Consider the following 21,028-nt stretch of genomic DNA (forward strand, 5'->3'; position numbering starts at 1 on the left):
TGCCATTTTCCTCGTGTTCCCTAAGAACTCATGCTATGGGAGTCTCTGTGCCCTTGCACTGCTCCATCCACCTGCTCTTCTTGCCATATCTACCTAATAAACTCCTGCTTGTGCTTCAAAATTTGCTCTGGCATCACCTCTGCTGCAAAACCTCCCCTCTCCCACCGCTCTCCGACAGTGAGTCATTTCTTGGTCAGTACTACCACTGTATGCTGTACACACTTCTCCTCCCCAAATTACAACAATAGCTTAACACTTACATAGAGCTTACTGTGTACCAGATCCTGATCTAAGAATTGTACATATATTAACTCAAATTTAACACTCACAACCATTCTATGAGGTATACCTGCTATTATACTCATTGTATTGGTAAGAAAACCAAGGCACAGAAAGGTTAAGAAACTCATCCAAGGTCACATAGCTAATAAGTAGAACAGGGATCTGAATCCAGAGTTTGAATTCAGAGCCTATGCTCTTAACCAAGCCTCTGAATCTAACTAGGCCTCTAAATTTTAAAGGATTGCTGTCTCCCCACTAAACACAGCTTCTGTACCTAGTTTTCCAGGATTCATCTGATTTTCCCTAAGACTGAGCATACTATCTGACACATGAGAATTTTCCCAAAAATATTCACTGAACTGAGCCACCACCTGGCTATATAATTTTAGGCAAGTCACTTAACCCCTCTAGATTTCAATTTGGTCCTTATAAAATGAGAGAGTTGAACTAGGTGCTCCTTGTCTCCCATTTTTAAGATGTAAAAATACTAACACAATACTTACTGAAACTAAATCTATCCCATCTTTATATAAACCATAATTCTAAACTTTAAATTTCATCATAGAATTAGACATTAAATGTGCTATCCACAAATAAAACATAAATACCAATATACCATAAAATGGAATATTTTAGACAATGAAATACATAAACCCCATTAAAATAGCTCAAGTTCTTAAAATACAATACCTTGCTATCAACTTTTAACAAGAATTTTCCAAGCCCGATAATTGGCCACGGTGCCAGGGCTTCCTGCCGCTCCTTCAGGAAGTGCTCTATAACCTGCCACCACACGGAGCAGCGCTTCTCCAGGAAGTTCACAACACCAAAGTGAATAACAAGCTTTTTGAGTATCCATACTATAAGGGAGATGAGAAATACACACATAAAAAAGATAGAGATTACAAAGTTTTAACATGAATAGTTTCCTCAATTTCATATAACTTCCTAAAACAGTAAAGCTAGTGCTAAAATACAGTGTTTTTTTTTTAAAGGAGGAGGGAGAGAAGAAAGTTCAAAATATTCCAAATTGGTGTAATTGGGACAATTTTCACACAATCCCCACCCACCTATATCCCTCCTTCTCTGTGAAGTCTTAATCCTTGAAGGGGTCAGGGATTCACAGCCTATATAAACATAAGATACCCTGATCATGAAGATTTCAGTGACTATGATCTTGGCCCCTCACGCCTTACCCTTCCAGGGTAAAGAATACTAACCCCTGACATGTCCAAATCTCTTCGGCTATTATAGCTGCTCTGGCCAAATTTTGTTCTTTTCCTTAGATGTTTGATGTTTAGTGACCAGAGAAGTATAAGGTATTCCATACGCATCATGATTATACCACTGCAGGGCAACATTTTCATTTGTGTTTCTACTTCTCTACTCAATGCTGCTCTGTACATCTGAATCTTTTACCGGGGTTCGGTAGAGAAGCAGGGTGAGTACGAGCAGGGCTGTCACAAACAGCTGTGTACTATGTAACTTCAGTGGGAACCACGCAGACTACAATGTGAAAGTACCCCTCTGCAGGTGGGCAGTGTGGTGGCCCTTCAAACGGAGGTTAAGCCTTCTGTTAAAGGCCAACTAAGAAGGTGGAGGGACCAGAAGGAAGTGCTGTTTATCTGTGAGGGTTGCCTTGAAGTTTGGACCCTAGATAATGGATCCCAACCACCATAACTTCCCTAACTCAAGGGGGTTCTGTGTCCTTAGTCCTGGCCTTATAATCTAACAGTTCACAGTTTACTATTTTGAACCATGAGGTCAGCGTTACATGCCAATTCAACAATTCCTTCATCAGCATTTTTAAATCTCTGGAGAGGTCCTAGGAAAGCTCCCATGGTCTCAAGAATAAGACCAGGGTAATTATAGTTGTAAAAACTTCTAAGGAGCCACCTTGTTCACAGCCTGCTCTCCCTTTTTATTCAAAAAGACAGTAAAGTTATCTCAAACACAAAAATCCAAAAGTTAAAGAAAAAAGTCTTCAAAGGCATAGACAAGATCATAATTAACCAATTACCTGCAATAGGCACTGGCAGCAACTGTACAATCCACAGGTTCAACCAGATCTGGACTCCAACAATGGCCCAAAGGAGAGACACAAAGTAGATATCACTAGTTTTCTTCTTTCTAAGAAATGTTCCAACTTCAGACCTTTGTCTGCCCAAGGTGGGTGAAGGGGAGGAGGGTGAAGCAGATGAGGACAGTGCTGGAGGGGGTTCTCCTCTGTCCATGGTTTCTGTCCCTGAAGAGGGAAAGAAAAAAAAAAAAAACACCCACATATTAGTCTACATTAATAAACAGTAATACAGAGCAATTAGCTAGGCTATCCTAGTTTAAGCTCTCAAAATGTATTCTGACAGTATGATTACATTGGGTTAAAAAAGAAAAAAAGACTTGGATGTATGCTTGCATATGCAATGAAAAAGGTGTGGAGAATTAATGCTGTGTTTACATCTAAGGAAATTAAGGTTTTTGGGGAGTAGGGTTGAGTATGAGAAATGTTTTACTTTTTACTTTATACACTTAACACTGTGCAAGTTTTTTTATGACATATATATATCATTTATATTTTTACATCTATCATTTAGACAAAAAACAAGAAAAACACATGACAAAGTAACTGAGAATTATAATTAGCCCATGAAAATTACCCAAACCATATAAAGCAACAAATATTAACATATAGAATTCTTTATTTAAAAATTCCTCCTCTTTTAACTTTATAGTAGATGTATTTATATATATTTCTGAAACAATATGGCTTTTCAGCGTCATTTTACCTAAATGGAGCCAACTGCTCTTACAAGAATGAGCCAGGGATTTGCAGCATATCTTTCTCTTAGAATTAGATATGAAAAATGACAGACTGCTGGGGAAGAGGAATTTTCAAATACAGGATATCACACTCAATCATTTCACGAGGCACTGTTTTCTAACAACGCGACTACTATTACATTTCACTATTACTCAGAATATACCATGATGATGGAAATGCACAAGATCTTAAAACCTGCATTTTGCCTTCCATAAAAAAAGTTAATGATAAAAGTATACCATATTTCTTAAAGTCTAGGTAAAAAAAAAAACATGAACACCCCTAATCTCAACACCCTATTTGCCCCATTGTCTTTGCATATTTTACATAGTTGTATCATGTTCCACTTATGACCTTTCCCACTTTCTCCCTTCAGTTGAATGTCAGCTCCAGGAGAGCTAAGACCCTGTCTATCTTGCGCTCCCCTCCACTGATTTCCTCACACACACAATAGTACCTGACGTATGGAACGTACTCACTAAATATTTGTTCTAACAATGCCTTCCCTATTATTTCATAATTTTCATAAGTAACCACACAGTAGCCTTCTGAGCATTATGTCATAATTTCCTTAGTGTTTCTTTTTAATGTTAAATGATTAGTTGTGCGTACATTTTTACTACTGATGTAACTAGCACCATGGTAAGTCAGCCCACCTCACCAGAACATTCTACCCTGAGGTTTGGGGCTAAAGCGCAAGCTAATTATAATATGCTTCTGTTTGACTCTACTCTCTGAATATCTTCCTAATTTGGAAACTTCACGTTGGTGGATGTGGCAGATATTTAGAAGAACAGTAAGTCCATAACTAAAACATCATCCCCTTTCCACTTTGAAAACATGATTCAATGTGCAAGAAAAATAACGTTTTCCTACTACCCCAAATGCCTTTTTCTTAGCCGATCCCTTCTTTCAAGACTTCTCTGAAGTCCATTCTTCAAAAATAGCTCATGAAAAACATTCCTTAACTCCCAAACCTCTGGCACTAATGGACCTCTTGGCACAGACAGGGAAGGCCTTTTACATTCCTGAATCCTGTGCAAGTACAGTGTGACTTTAAAGCTGGTATAAACCTACCAGCTGGATCTTACAGGAGCTTTGCATGCAGAACAACCAGAGGGCTCTGTTTTAAGGGAAACAGTCAATATACTAATAGCATGAGGCATGCAAAGCAAACTTTGAGAAGAAAAGCAAGAAATGCCCAAGAAATGAATGACTGGAAGATGGAAAATAAAAAACAAAAGAAAGAGCTGGAGAAAGGGAACAACAACAAAAGCAACATAAAGAGTCAGAGCAAAATAGAACAATGGAGGAGAACTGACAGTTGCAGAAGAAATGGAAAATAAAAGGACTAAGTAGGAGAAAATATGGACAAAGGTAAATAGGACCCTAAGAAGAGGAAAATAACACGAAAGGAAAGTGAGAGAGAATAAAAAAAGAAAAATAAGAAAAGCACTTTAAAAAAAAAAGGAAAGAATGAAGAATCAAGAAACCTAAGAAGATAATTAAATGTATGAAAAAAAGTGATATATGAGAACAAAGATGAGAAGGAAAAAAGTGTATAAATAGGAACCAGAGAGAAAAATGAAGGACCAGTAAGTAGCATTTTGTGGTGCTAATGTCTTTCTTAATTTTATATTCTACATGCATTTCATTTTCCGGAATATTTTGAAGGCATTCCTTCACAATGTCAGTCACCTGCAGGCTGGGGAGAGGGCTGGTCCTCAGTGCTCGATTCATACCCTGTGATGGAGATGGCCAAGGTTGCTAGAGTAGAAGCTGCCATGGAGATAACTTGCCCTGGTAACTCTGCTCCTATAAAACAAGCACGCATTTTTTAAACTTTTTAAAGGCAATGGACAAAATGGGAAATAACCTGCAAACTGAAACATACTCCTAAGTTTTCAACAGCAATATAACAAAATGGTTATCACTGACCCACCAGACCAGTGGTTCTTCGCCAAGGGAGAATGCTTAAGAATCAACAGCTACTGTACAGCACAGGGATCTCTACTCAATACTCTGTAATGACCTATATGGGAAAAGAATCTAAAGAAGAGTGGATATATGTATAACTGATTCACTTTGCTGTACACCTGAAACTAATGCAACATTGTATATCAACTATACTCCAATAAAAAGAAAAAAGAAAAAAAGAAAAGCAACAGGAAAGTCTGCTAAAAATGCAGGTTCCTGGACTCTCTGTGTATCTCTCTCATTTGGGAACTTGATGCTGGTGCATGTGGCAGATAGTAGATATATAAACATGGAGTGCCACGCTTATATTTTTTTTTACTTCACAGGTTAATTTTACTGCACATCTCTGTTGAAACACACTGCCACACCAAGTCTGTGAGCTTCTTGAATGCAGACTTACTTTCCTTTGTATTACTAGCCCCTAGTACAGCATGGAGCAGCCCACACTTGCTCTCAATAACAACATTCCATGAGTGAATATGCAAATGTATGGGTATCATGCAAAACCATATATAGTTGATCCTTGACCAACACGGGTTTGAACCGTGCAGGTCCACTTATACGCAGATTTTTTTCAATAAATATAGTATCTGTATTTTCATCTTACAGATTTTTAAATTAACTAAGTGTGGGGAAAAGTTTTTGTTCGATGAGAGATCACAACATGCGGAATCAAAAGAACTAGGATTTGAATTCTGATTCTACCCAAACTGTTTCAGCTTCCTGCCCTTGCGTGAGTCATTTATCAATTCCTTTGTTTCTGAGGCAGAGACAGGAGCTCACAGATTTTTGACTGCATGGGGGAGTCAGTGTCCCTAACCCTGACATGGTTCAAGGGTCAACTGACTATCTATAAAGTACATAATTCAGCACAGGCGAAATCCACCACTTGAAAATCTAAAAGATCATCACTACCCTGTTTCACGTTACAGGTTCTCATGTTAAGTTCCTAATAGGTAGTAAACCAAGTTTAACCATTTTCACGAGATTCAAAAAAAACATTCACTGGTCAATGAGGTCTGTCTATAATGGTCAGCCTTTAATTTGCTATGGCAGACAACACAGACTAGCTCACACAACACCTCATTCTAGTGTGCTTTCTTGTGCCCTAGAGACTGGAAAGCTAAGGATTGTATTTCTTGGACTCCTTTGCAGCTGCAGTTCCACATGTGATACAGCAGAACACTTGTGCAGGCAAGCCTGTGCAGACTTGGAAGCCCTAAGTGACTCACTGTAATTTGGAAGCTCTCATGTCAAATACAGTCATATGGTTTTTCTGCAGGTACTTAGCAGAAGTTCCAGAGGTTATGCTGTCTGATCTCCAACTTTGTGGCAAGCAGCAGCAGCTGTGGCACTTCTGCTCAAACAGTCCTTTGGTGTCGTTGAGCATTTCTCTTGGTTGCGTTGCTTCTGCATGTCAGATCCAAGCTTAATTGTCTGGTCCTTCCAAAAATTCTGTATGTACAAATTCTTTATGCTAACCAATACCTCTTTCTATTTAGACTAGCTGGCATGGATTCCACTGTCCAACTGAGAACGCTGAGTGTTCTCAGTCACCAAATCATACGTACACCCACACTCATGCAGCTGGGACCTTTGGGTAGGCCACTATTCAATGCGACAACATAAAGCTCTGCCAAGCCAATGAAAAGAGCCATGACATTCGGAAGGTTAATGAATTACAGCTTCAGATAAACTCTGCACACCCAACAAATTCAAGGGCTGGCCATCTTCTAGAGGTAAGCAGGCCAGGGGTCTGAGATGGCTCTTTGGTAGCCTCAGCCATCAGGATCAAGCGTGCTCATCTTGCTCAATCATATCCTATCCCTCCTCTAATAAATGCCTCTGTAATCTGAAAGAGGTTTAATTTTTAGGCAATCCAAGAGAAACTCAAACATGATCTGGGAAGAGAGCATAAGCTAGATATCTGGATTGGAACCTATTCTCCTGGCCTAGGTATCTAAGGTGCTTTTTTGATGCCAGTAAGAGAACAAGGGCTGACAGAAAAACACAGTGTCTTTCATGTCTTACATGTTTCCATTACTCACTGTACTGAATGCTGGGGATAAAAACACAGACCCTGCCCCCACGGAGCTGAGTGGAAGAGACAGATACGAATTAAAGAACCACACAAATAAACGAATGTATACAAACTGTGATTGCTATGAAGAAAAAATACTGGGTATTTTATGAGCTCCTAACAGAAGAAATCTGACTAAGTCTGGAGAATCAGGAAAGGCTTCTCTTTAAGAAGTAAAAATGGGAACTTCCTGGGCAGTCCAGTGGTTAAGACACCACCCTTCCAATGCAGGGGGTGTGGGTTCGATCCCTGGTCAGGGAACTAAGATGCCACATGCCATGAGAAGTGGCCAAAAATAAATAAATAAATAAAAGGGGGTTTTATTAAAAAAAACAAAAAGTTTCCCAAATGATTCCTTTAAAAAAAAAAAAGAAGAAGAAGTAAAAATGAAGCTGACATACAAAGAATGAGGAGGACTTAACCAAAGGAAGGTAAGTAATATTTTGGATGATGGAAGCAAATAGGAAGGCTGTAAGTGAAGAAACTGGCATGTTGAACACAGTAGGAAACTGGTATCAAATAAACAAGGCTGGAGATGGTAAGCCAGATGATGCAAGTCGCAGAAGACCATACTAAGGACTTTAGTCTTTACCCCAAAAGGAGTAGGAAAGCACTGAAGAGTTTTAAATAGGATAATAATTTTTTTTACTGAAATGTTATTGAGATAATTGTAACATCACATGCAGTTGTAAGAAATAATACAGAGAAATCCTGTGTACCTTTTATCCAGTCCCCTCCACCCCGCAATGGTAATATCTTTCAAAACTGCAGTATGTTACCACAATCAAGAGTATCAGCATGGACACAAGATACAGAACAGTTTCATCACTGCAAAGATCTCTCATGTTGCCCTTTTATGACCACATCTCCCCACTCTGTAAATAAATAATCAGTTTTGAGATATAAAAAGATCATTCCTACTGTTTGGTCAAGAACAGATTAGAGAAGACCAAGAGTAGGTAGAGGGAGATAAGTTATTGCAGTATTACAGGCAAGACATGATGACAGCATGGTCTGCAGTGGTTAACAGGAAAGATGTTGGGAAAGCGGCTGCATTTAAGAGACATGGAGTAGTCAAAGTGGACCAGACTTGGTGACGAAACAATAAAGGGTTCAACAATGACCCCCAAGTTTTCAGATTATGATCAGACAGAGAACATGCAGGGGAAATGGATGAAGATTTTGGGTATACTGAAGTTCTTTTTAGACTTCCAAATAGAAATTTAAACACAAACTGATTACACCAGAGACCAGAGAGGTCTTAGGTTCCTGTGTGCCCACAAGAGATTTCTTGGGTTCCACTCAAGAGAAAAGGTTGGGAACACCTAATGACTAATGGCCTGGGACAGCATAGTAAGGTGGGGAAGGGGGAGGCTTCCAATCAAAATTCAAAGAAACAAAGTATTCTCTCATATAAGAGTAAAGACTAGTTCAGGGTCCTCAATTACTAAACCTACCTCTTCACAAGTAATTTAATGAAGTGGTAACTTATCCTTGAGAGAGTCAGAGAAAGAAGTCCCCTGATGGTTAGGTAGCTCCAAAATAACAAGATCATTTTATAGCTCCTCAAATACGGGCTTTCAGTTTGGCTGCATTTTGGCTTATACTTCTAAACTCCCACTGAGCATTCATTCATTCACCAAACAGGTGACTGGGATGAGATACTAAGTTAAGACCCTAGTCTCAAGCTCAGTCTAATACTTAAACTATCAGTTATGATTCAGTATGTTAAGAGCTAATGTAGATATAAGTGTAGAATATTTGGGGAGCACCAAGGATAGAAACCTAACCCATGCCTGGGAGAACAGGGAAGAGTTTCCAAAGGGGCTATCTGACAAGAATGGTAAAAGATGCCATCCTTTAAATCCATTTAAGCAAGTTAGTCAGATAAAGAAGACAGAACAAGTTTATCTTGGGGAGAAAGGAAGAGGCTGGTATCTTAGAGGACAGAGGTAGAAAAGTTTTCCAGAAAGACAAAAAAGCAGGTGTAAAGACACAAAGGCAAGAAAAAGCAGAGCGTGCTGTTCAAAGAACTCTAGGAAGTCGAATAAGGATGAAACACAGGGTGCAATGGTAAGAGTGGAGAGACAGGAGGAAACAGAGGGAGAATGCGACCAGAGGATGGAAGGGCTCATATTTACTATGCACAGGGGCAGTACAATTCAGTGGTTGGAATCACAGGTGAGGAAACAAGACTGCCCAGGTTCAAATCTCAGGTCTATTTCTTACTAGTTGGATGACCACAGGCAGGTTACTTAGGATCTAGATGCCTTAGTCTCCTCAAGTGTAAAATGCAGCATACAGAAATTCCTAACTCACGTGAGAATTAAGTGAAACAATACATATAAAATGCTTAGAACAATGCCTGCTGTGTAGGACTCAACAGAACTTAGCTCAATAAATGATATTATTATCACCATCATCTTTATCAAAACTGTTGGCTTTGACAGGATAAACTATAAGCACAAGCCACTAGCACTCCTACAGTATTTGCCTGTACCTCTCATCCCCTCCCTGCTCTGTATTACAGCCGTTTCCCTAAGTCTTATCCTTACATTTTTAGATATCCCCTCAGGGCTGTGTAAAACATCTTACATACAGTCATCACTGAAAGACTTGAGGAAAAGTTAAGATCAACAGATTAAATCTTCACAACTACGGTTTAAAAACTTTCTCCAACTTGCTGATATCACTAAAATATACAATAAATATTTAATAAATCTTAGCTAAATCAATGAAAACTATGCAATATCATCCTAGTTAATACACAAATGATTCAGCAAATTTTTAGAATGCCTGAAACTTCACAAAAGAATGAAAGGAATAGCACACAGAAAAAATCAACAGAGTATTTGAAAATTATGGATATAAGATTTGGCAACTGCTCTTACTCATCAAACAGATATGTACTTGAATGACTTTTGTCTAGTGATATCTTTCTGCACTTCAAAAACCCCAAGGGTTTGGGCAGAGAGATGATAAACTAGACAAAAGAATGCCAGGACCCAGAATCTAGGCAGACTCACGGTACTGGGAAAAAAGCCCCAGCTAAAAATAGGCACATAGACAAGGGAACATAATCTTGGGACCCAAGAACTATAAACAAAGAAAGGAAAGAGCATCCAAGGTTTCCAGAGTCAATCTACCCAGGGAAAGGGCCAGTATTAACTGGAGGGCCAAACAGCAGGAATCCACACAAGTCCAAATAAGCAGACCACTGACATTAGCAGCCTAGCACCAGGGGACAGAAACTCATACTCTGGTGTAAGAAATAGATCACATGTTCAGATAATATCTGTTGATATGGCTAAATTGACAATGGGCAGAATAATTTTTTTTTTAATAACAGAGGGAAACATATTTTGAAGCCAGTCTAAATAAGGACACACTTGATCTACTTTGTTCTCTTTCACAGGGACAGTTGAAGTTACCAGGAACACACCCAAAGATGCTTATTGGAAGGAGGCCCTTTATATCAAGTAAAATCTCCCCAGCATGAAAAGTTCCCTTTGAAGAAGGCTTCTGTTTCCATTACTAATGTGGAAAATACATCTCCTCCTCAACAGCTTCTAGTATCACTTCACTGTACTACTGGTCAGTAACAGGGGTTTGGATATGGACCACTAGGAGTTTCTCTAGGTCTACTTAACTGACAGTGGCAGAATTGGGGAATGACAGATAAGCAGTAAGAAATTTACTTTGCACTTTTTCTTCCTCCAATTTGGCTTAACTGGACCAAACTTGTTCATTCGTATCACATGCTATCCCAAACAATTAAGACAAAATGAAGCCTTCCTCACCAAGATATTTCTGGTCACTCATAAACAATTACCAATGTTAAGAGGATCAGGCCCAGGTGTAATTGCCTGTACTTCTCATCCTGGGGGTCCTGGCTATTAAAGATACATCTGACACTTGTTTGCCTAGCTTTTGAAGAAGCACTTCTCATACTCATAGTAAATGGCTCTCTGAGCCTAAGTTCCTTCATCTGTAAAACAAGTATAATACTAATCTCACTGGTATACTATGAAAATTAAATGAGATAGCATGTTTTAAGAGTCCTACAAGGCCTCACGCATAGGGGAGAACAACAATGCTTATGCTCCTCCTTTCTCACAGGCCCAGGGAACACACCAAAGCTGGATTCCAGGTTTCTGCCAAGTAAGACTTCTGGGGCCCAGGAGGCAGAGAAGCTGGGTGCTGTGCTTGTGGTAAGCCACTGGGGCCAACATGAAGACTGAAGGAGCTGACAACTACAACTGAGTGCAAGACGGATCCACGGGGCTTCCCTGGTGGCTCAGGGGTTAAGAATCCGCCTGCCAGGGCAGGGGACACGGGTTCGATCCCTGGTCCGGGAAGATCCCACATGCCGCGGAGCAGTTAAGCCCGTGAGCCACAACTACTGCGTCTGCGCTCTAGAGCCCACGCGCCACAACTACTGAGCCCATGCGCCACAGCTACTGAAGCCTGTGTGCCTAGAGTCCGTGCTCCGCAACAAGAGAAGCCACCGCAGTGAGAAGCCCGCGTACCGCAACAAAGAGTAACCCCTGCTCGCGGCAACTAGAAAAAGCCCGCGTGCAGCAACAACGACCCAGCACAGCTAGAAACAATTAATAAAATAAATTTATTAAAAAAAAAAAAAAAAAGACAGATCAGCAGTCAATACTTTTTCAGGATGGCTGATGCTTGTCAAAGAGCCTGGTGAAAGGAAAGAACACCAGGTGTAGGTTAGAGTCAAGGACGTAGGCTTAAATTTTAGCTCCACCAGTCACCCGTGGGATTGTGGGCAAGTCAGTTAACCTGTTATTAAATGTCTTCATCTGCAAAACGGAGAAATCTATTTTACAAGGTTGTGGGGGGAATGTTTTATTTGTGGATTAAAAAAGATAGTACACTTAAAAGCACGGTAGACACTTAACATTTTTCCCTACATTAACTTGAGGTTCCAGGAAATACCAAGTAAGAGTTCCTAAGGTCTAAGAAAAAACCACTGCGTAAGGTCCCTGGGTTCAGAAAGAACCACTGAAACTAACACAGCAATGATCCACAGGAAGAGTTTTCTGGATCTAGGAACTAAACAAATTCATGCTTTGAAGTATGATGACATCCAAAGGATTAATTCTGTGAATCCAGCAAACCACAGATTGTAAAACAGCAAAAGATTCAAAGCTCAGAAGACATAGAGAAAGATGCCTACACAAGTGACTAGGATACAAGAGCAGTCCTACAATGGGACAGTGGAGGTGACAAGGAAGGAATAAATGCACACACTGCCATGGCAGTACGCTCAAGCATTCCCGTGCCTAACTATATTACAGTGACATCTACAGGAGGGAATTGACTATAAAAAAGGGAAAGGTTGTCCCAATATGGCTCGAGTTCTGATGCCTAAAATAAACAAGGTACTAGGGGCAACAGGAAAAAAATATTCAGAAATTTAGAAAAAAAAATGGTTAAACAAATTTATTTTAGGATGAGGATTATCTACACTAGAAGTCCATAAAAAGATTCTAAATCAAGAATAACCTATTCTGAAGTAGGCTGGAATAGGAGTAAACAAAACAAGGAAAACCAACATTTCCAAATCTGCTCTCAACATTTATTCTGTCTCTATGACTTCCTTTCTTATAATAGTCTGGAATACAAATACCAGAAATCTGGCTTGCATGCCAACACACCACTATCCTGGGCTTATGGGGGATAATAATCAAACACAGTCTTCTTTTTTCCCAAGCTCAATACTTGGTCTTAGAACTCCTGCCCTCACGGCTCCCTAGGCTGCCATCAAACAAGAATTTATACCCAAGAGAAAATCCATCTGAAACCCCTGGTTTAGACCTACTTTATTGATATACTTGCAGTAAAGTACTTACTTAGCCCTGGACAAAAGCAGTCAAAAGGACAAAACTGTCCTCAAAATATTAAAAATAGAACTACCATATGATCCAGCCAATTCCACTTTAGGATATATATCTGAAGAAAAAAAGAACACTAACTCGAAAAGACATATGTACCCCCATGTTCACTGTAGCATTACTTACAATAGCCAAGATACAGAAATACCCTAAGGGTCCACTAACTGATGAATAAAGAAAATGTGGTGTGTGTGTGTGTGTGTGTGTGTGTGTGTGTGTATACATACACACACATACATATATATACACACATACACACATGCGTGTGCATGCGCACACACAGGAATATTATTCAGCCATAAAAAAGAATGAAGTCTTGTCACTTGCAGCAACATGGTGGACCTCAAGGGTATTACGCTAAGTAAAAAGGGTCAGAGAAAGACAAATACTGTATGATCTCACTTATATGTGGAATCTTAGAACAAACAGCAGCTCAAAGATACAGAGAACAGACAGGGGGCTGCCAGAACTGGTGGTGGGGGTGGGATAAGTGAGTGAAGGGAGGCAAAGGCACAAACTTCCGGTTATAAAATAAACAAGTCCCAGGGATGTAATGTGCAGCGTGGTGGCTATTGTTAATAACACTTTATTGTAGACTTGAAAGTTGCTAAGAGAGTAGGTCTTAAGGGTTCTCATCACAAGAAGAAAGTTTTTTGGTAACTATGTAAGGTGACAGATGTTAACTAGACTTATTGTGGTGATATATACAAACATGGAACCATTATGTTGTACACCTGAAACTAATATAATGATACATGTCAAATATACCTCAATTGAAAAAAAAAAAAAGAAAGAGAGAGAGAAATGCCAGAAGAAAAAAAAAAAGGAGAAAACTGTCCTGGGGTGAGGGGTGAAGGATAAGCAGAGCTGTCTGAACCACTACTATTAGGGGAAAGGGGAAAAAAAAGAGACAAAGCTAATCAGAGGAACAAGTGAAAACCACCAAGCTTTCTACAGTAGTTGCCAAAACAGGAAGTTTACTTCTACTGGTTCGATATATAACCACAGAGTCTAACAGATTGTGACCAGAAAGAGAGGCTGAGCAAAGAAAACTTAGACAGCAAAATATAAAATAAAATCTTTCGTATTTTCCACTGTCAGAGAGATAAGTAATTAAAGTTTCTTTGTTTCAGATAGTTATTATAAAATTCTAAACAAATATTTATGAACAAAAGATGTCTTACAATTGTCAGACACTACTCATCTACCAAATAAAATAATAAACAGCAATTTAATTTAAAAAAACTTCTGTAACGTAGCTATACACATACACAGAAGTGCCACAAACAGCCTTGTGATTAGCATGAAAAGGAGATGTGAAAAATAACACTGCAGAAGTATATTCACGGACATAGAAAGGTGTTCGTGACATAATTAAGTTTAAAATTCAGTTTACAAAACAATTTCACTATGATCCAGTTTTCTTGTGTCTTAAAAAGTCCAAAGGCATAATAGTCATTAGTTAACATTTTGGTATAATCTGTGAACAGTGGGATTTTTAGTGATTTTTCTTTTCTTCTTTTTGTTTCTCTCTATTTTCTAACTTAACTGTAACACACTGGTATTTGAGAACTTTTTTTTCCTCTAAAAAATCTGCTGCAATTAGTAACTTGCTCTTGTAGTTTATGTGTAACTATCAGAAAGAAGCAAGGGACAAATGTCAATTACTGTGGAAACTGTGTGCTGTTCAAACCTACCTCTCCGCTCACAGCCATTCCCACATGGCTGGCTAACCAGAAGTCCAATCTGATGATCTCAGAACGGTGACTATATCTGCCCCCGCACCCCACCCTGCCACAACCCCTGTACAACTCATTAGAAACCTGTATCTTTAACAAAGCGCTCTGGATAAAGGCCACGTGCAACCAGGGTACCTCAAAAACAGTCTTTAAAAAAAAGATTATTTTAAAAGGTTAAAATAATCTTTTAGGGCTTCCCTGGTGGCGCAGTGGTTGAGAATCTGCCTGCCAATGCAGGGGACACGGGTTCGAGTCCTGGTCTGGGAGGATCCCACATGCCGCGGCACAACTAGGCCTGTAAGCCACAATTACTGAGCCTGTGCATCTGGAGCCTGTGCTCCGCAACAAGAGAGGCCGCGATAGTGAGAGGCCAGCACACCGTGATGAAGAGTGGCCCCCACTTGCCGCAACTAGAGAAAGCCCTCGCACAGAAACGAAGACCCTAACACAGCCATAAATAAAATAAAATAAATAAATTAAAAATAATAATAATAATAATCTTTTAAAGAAGAATCTTTAAAATAATCTTTAAAAATAATCTTTTAAAGAAAACTAATCTTTATTCAACATTGTAGTGGAAGTTTCAGCCAGAGCAATCAGGCAAGATAAGAAATAAAAGGCATCTAGATTAGAAAGGAAGAAGTAAAACTATCTCCATTTGCAGAGACATGATCTTATATATGCAAAATCCTAAAGAAGCCACAGAAACTATTAAAGCTATTAAACAAATTCAGCAAAGTTGCAGGATACAAGATCTACAGGGGTAAATATTCATGACTTTGGATTTGGCAATGGTTTGTTAGGTGGGACACAACACGTGGAAATTAAACAAAATACTTCTGATTAACCAATGTATCAAAGAAGAAATCAAAAGAGAAATCAAACAGTATCTGATCCAAAGAAAATGGAAACACAACATATCAAAACCTATGGGACGCAAAAGCACTTCTAAGAGGGCAGTTTATAGCAATAAATACTTTCATTAAGAAAAAAGAAAGATCTCAAATAAATAACCTAACTTTATGTAGCTGCTTAATGGGCACAGCGCTTTCCTTTAGGGTGATGAAGATGTCTTGGAACTAGATGGAAGTAATGGTTGCACAACACTGTGAATGTACTAAATGCCACTTTAAAATGGTTAATGATTAATTTTATATTATATGAATTAAACCTCAATTAAAAATGCAAAAAAAGGGGGGTGGAAATGGTCTAACCATCTAAAATATTTTAAAGCAATTTATTTTCTGTTCAGAAAATACCACCAATTTAAAGCAGTTTATCATAGTATGTTTTTTAAATAAAGCTATTCTCCCAAATACTTCTTAAGAGTAATATTAATAGAATGCCATATTTCTTACCAGAAGACTCTTTTCCATTCTGTTTTTCATAGAGGGTGCCCACAGACATCAGGAAAACAATAACCAGGAATACTGGAATTCTCCATGAGCCAGCCAAGGATGCTGCAAATTATTAAGAATTAACATTTTTAGTGAAATAAAAATCTAGCACTTGTCTTTAAAAGACTCAGTTTAGTAGACTGACAGAACAATTTGGCAAATATGTTAATAACAAAATTGTTTCACAGGGAAAAAAATTTTTAAAAGGCAACTGAAACCTCAATTCAGGGCTCCTCTCAGGAAGTCAAGCCCTGCTCTCAGAGGCCCTGGTCTAAAGGATTGCGTATGTGCCAGCTTACCTTTAAGAGGCTTGTATCACCTGGAGAATCAAGTCCATTCTAAAGCACATCCAGTGTTTAAGACCATCAAACCCCCTGTTTAACCCCCAAATGACCTGCATCAGGCATAGAACTTTAAGTCCTGGTGCCTGACTTGATTTCCTGGAAATCCCACTGGGTGTGAACTCTACCTCTCAAGAAAGGGTGGAATGGCCCACAAGAGCACGGCAAAAAGCTTTAATGTATCCCCAGTGTACAGAGCAAAAATGCTAACAAGTGGCCAAGGATCAAAAGCCTTTGCATTTCCCTGAGTTGGTCTACAGCCTTACGAACATACCTGCCTGCCTCCCTCCTCTACCTTCCCCAAATTTGAAATGAGTCCCATCAGACATTAGGGGATCTTGTTGAGAAACTCCTTTAGCATTCCAAGTCAGCAGAGCTAAAGAGTAATGCTCTGTTCCATATCAGACTCTAAGCAAAGACATACTTTCAACCAACTCTGGTTTTTATTTTATTTTTAACAATAAGTAGCTCTAAAAACTACTACTAATAGGCTACCTACTGCTCTAGGTCACTGAATTTTGTTTTTAAATTAGAACTTGATGTTTCCATATAGTTAAGACTTGGAGGTAAATGAGTCCCTGAAAAATCACTCTGCAACATCCTGGCAGCCACTCAGCTAACAGTGAAGAGTCTCAAATAATGGGGAACTCATTACTCTGAGCAGCTCTGACACTGATCATCCTTATGTTGAACAGAGACTTGTCTCTCTGAAGCTGCTCGTTGCTCTGACATCTCTCCCAAATGGCTACAGAGATCTGTTTAAACCACTCTTTCACAATCCTTCAAAAACCTGAAACGGGCTTCCATATTTGGTATCTTCCTCACCTCTACCTCCTCCCCACCCCTGCAGCCCCAGTGCCCTTCTCTTATGAAGAGTAAACATATCTGGTTCCCTTAATAGTTTCTCTCACATGATTTTGAGCACCTCTTATCATCCTTGACTGCTTAGCTATATCCTCCCTAAGTAAGACACTCAGAAACAGCCATGATAGTCCAAGTGTGCTCTACTTTTTAAGATATATTTATTTTTAAAAGACCTTTTTGAAAATGAACATTCCATATAATTAAAAGTAGACATTTTAAAGTACAATATTTTCATTCAAGATTAATGAAAGATTAAGGCAGAATATTTTGAAGGATTATTTTAAAGAATTTTAAATGCAACACATAAAACTTCAAAAAATTCACTTTGATTCACACGGTCAGCCTCCACTGACCTTAAGCTAGACTTTCTTAGAAAAAGGGACCCACCTAAATGAAAAAGCAATATAATCCAGACAGGAATTGAAACTGCTCTCAAGTAGCGTTCAGTGCTTGCATTCCACTTGAATGAAACAGTCAACACGTAGCCAACTACCAAGGTCCAGATCTTAAATAAATGAAATATAGACACAGTTGTAAAATATATACACATGCAATAAACATACAATTATATAAAACTCGCAAGCATCTACATAGCATGAGAGCTGTGGATACAACACAGATGACGGTTGGTGGTGCTAAAAGGAGTGTGCATAGGTTTTCCTCCTCTGCTTAGATAAATCAAGTTTGGAAATAAACAGGTTTGAAATCCCATGCAGTGATATTATTTAAATATCTTCAACAAAAAATACATAAATATAATTTAAGATATGTTAAAGTTCAAAAACTATTATATGCATAAAGATACTTACGATAAAATATTCAATTTTTAAGCCATGGATTTAAATTAAGCTCTTCACCTTGTGAAATTCTTAAAGTTTTCTCTGTAGATTAATATTTACAAAAGAAAAGAAAAAACAAGAGCAAATTCCCTGGTGGTACAGTGGTTAGGACTCCGTGCTTCCACTGCCAGGGGCCCAGGTTCCATCCCTGGTCGGGGAACTAAGATCCCGCAAGCCGGTGTTACTATGAAAAGAATTTTTTAAAAGCTAAAAAGAAGGCAGCCAGCTGAAGTGTGACCCTGCTGAAATAATCTCGGTAACAGATGGTTAGAACCTAGCCCAGAGTTATACTCAGTTGAAGAAGTGTAGCTGAAAAAAATATTACCAGAGGAAGAAACAGCGAGACTTGAGAACAGAAGAACCAGCCAGGGTCCCCCTCCTCAGTTTTCCCTACAGTAAAACTAAATGACTCTAGTAATCACAAAGCATCCTACACAGAAACTCTCTAATAACCTCATATTTTAATAGAACATACACAAAAGGTGGAAAGAATACATAACCCAGAACAAATGTGAGCACCAAGAATTTATTAAAACAACCTGAATCTTGAAAAAAAATAGGCAAATTAAAACAAAAAAAGGACTTTATGCTGTAATTCAGAGAATGAAGAAAAAGGAACTGATATAGTTACTACAAAAGCCAGAAAAAAACTACCTCCTACTTTATTTTGATCATATCTTCAAAATACTCTTCGGGTCTTAAAAATGTTTATAGCTTCAGACCTGAGAATTCAGCTTTGGGACCTTACTAAATAATGATAAATTCTGAAAAAGGGTTAAAAATAAAGAAGCTCATCATAGACTAATTTAGAACACTGAAAAGTCGATAACCTAAAAGTTCAATAACTGGGAAGTGGTTAACTCTGGATGAGTCACTCAGTAAAATGTTATGCAATCATTAAAACAGGCTTTTTTAAACAAAGACTATATAACTTAAAATATTCCTAAGATATTATTAAGGAAAAAGCAAAATTAAAAAAACACATGTGACATGAGTATATCTACTGTATGGTGGAGGAGGGGGAGGAAATGTACTAAACAGTTGTATTTAGGTGATAAGATTTTGTTTTTCCCTTTTCCTTTTCTCTATATTTTCCAAATTGCCTTTAATGAGCACTAGTTCTTTTATAATGAAAAGGATATTAAAATATTTTTCTTCAAGCAACTAATAAGATGAAATATTAAAGAGATCTTAAGCCCCAGATATATGAGCACATGGGAAGTGAGACTACAGCTGCTTCCAAAAAGTTCAAGCTTGTAGGACCACACAAATTTAACCCTGGGAATTTAGAGAATTTGAGATTATGACTGTAGAGCTCAGAACAAAATCTGAGTGTAATAACAGTACACTTATGTAACACTCTGCCTTGTTCTAATACTTTAAATACATGAACTCATTTAATCCTCATAACCCCAGGAAAAAAGTACCATTATCACTCCCATTTTAGAGATGAAAGAAACTGATACTTAAGAGAAGTGACTTGCACAAGGTCACACAGCTAAAAAGTGACAGAGTCGGGAAAGGTGGGTTCAAGGCCTTTGGGGCAGAAGACTTAGCCTTGGACAGGCAGCGAGACGGGAGGAAAATCCAGGTAGAGAGACAGCCAAGGCGAAAAAGCTTTGAAAGGATACCACCCAATCAGTATCTTAAAGATGGAAGAGAAATCATCCAGAAGTCTCTCTCTAGAACCCTGTCCTCCTGCCTCCAGGGGACACGGGTTCAATCCCTGGTCGGGGAACTAAGATCCCACATGCTGCAGGGCAACTAAGCCCGCGTACCTCAACTAGAGAGAGAAAACCCGCACGCCACAACTAGAGAAAAGCCCGTGCACCACAACGAAAGATCCCGCATGCCACAACGAAGGTCCCGCGTGCTGCAGCTAATACCCGATGCAACCAAAAAATAAAACATAAATAAATAAATAAATTACTATTTTTTTAAAAAGCAAAAAAAAAGAAGTGACAGAGTCAGGATTTAGAACCCAGGAACCTGGCTCCAGAATCTGCTTTCTTAACAGTAAGGAGAATAAAGGGTAGTGCCAGAAAAACAAAGAGGAAAAGCTGCTCCAGTATTCACAAGGGAAAATAAAAACAGTTGATTTTGATGACTACAAATTGCTGAAATTTAAAAAAAAATTGATCCTCAGCAAGTGGATGGTCTTCAGCAGTATGCTACACAGGGGGTAATCAGCCCTGCCTTATTAAACATGTAGTCAGTAATTTAGATGAAAGAATAGAAGGCATATTAGCCGAACTTGCAGATTACACAAAATTGGGAATAGTCAATATAAATGATTCAAAAAGATATCCTGAAATTAGAACAATGGGCTAATCAAATAAGATTAAATTTAATAGAGAGAAATGCAAAGTTCTGCTTTTAGGTTCAAAACTCATCTATACGAGTAAAGAATGGGAAGAGGATAGCTGGTCAGAAACGTAACTGGTATGAATGCCTATTAATAAAAGTACAATACATCAGGCAAAGTGATTGTTTCAGTGACTTACACTATCAAACCACATCGGCAGTAAAATTCAGACTGGGAAAGGAAATGGAAATCACAACATAGGAGATAGAGATACAGCTGGGGGAAAAAACTGTTCAGCTTAGAAAAGGGAAGGAAGTAAGATTTGATAGCTATCTCCAAATAGCTGGGGAAATGTCATCTGAGAGAGGCAACAGACTTAATTTTCTGTGGTTCTGAGGGCAGAAATAATAGGTGGAAATTAGGAAGCAACATATTTCAGCTTTATATAATAAATTTTTCTAATAAACTGTA

At 38.6% G+C, this 21,028-nt stretch overlaps 1 protein-coding gene across 3 annotated transcripts in view; it reads right to left on the minus strand.

The window, feature by feature from the left end:
* The window catches only part of TMEM245 (transmembrane protein 245), a 102,923-nt gene that overhangs the window by 74,709 nt on the left and 7,186 nt on the right, over positions 1-21,028 (minus strand). For all 3 annotated transcript variants that reach the window (XM_082403906.1, XM_082403904.1, XM_082403905.1), the window contains exons 2-6: positions 17,801-17,918; positions 16,170-16,271; positions 4,799-4,915; positions 2,303-2,527; positions 973-1,142 (exon numbers count right to left, since the gene is read on the minus strand). In XM_082403906.1, coding sequence (XP_082260032.1) covers positions 973-1,142; positions 2,303-2,527; positions 4,799-4,915; positions 16,170-16,271; positions 17,801-17,918 — 732 coding nt within the window. The remainder of the gene's footprint in view (positions 1-972; positions 1,143-2,302; positions 2,528-4,798; positions 4,916-16,169; positions 16,272-17,800; positions 17,919-21,028) is intronic.

Source organism: Balaenoptera borealis (genome assembly GCF_965194805.1).
Source record: "Balaenoptera borealis genome assembly, chromosome: 8".
Classification (NCBI taxonomy): domain Eukaryota; kingdom Metazoa; phylum Chordata; class Mammalia; order Artiodactyla; family Balaenopteridae; genus Balaenoptera; species Balaenoptera borealis.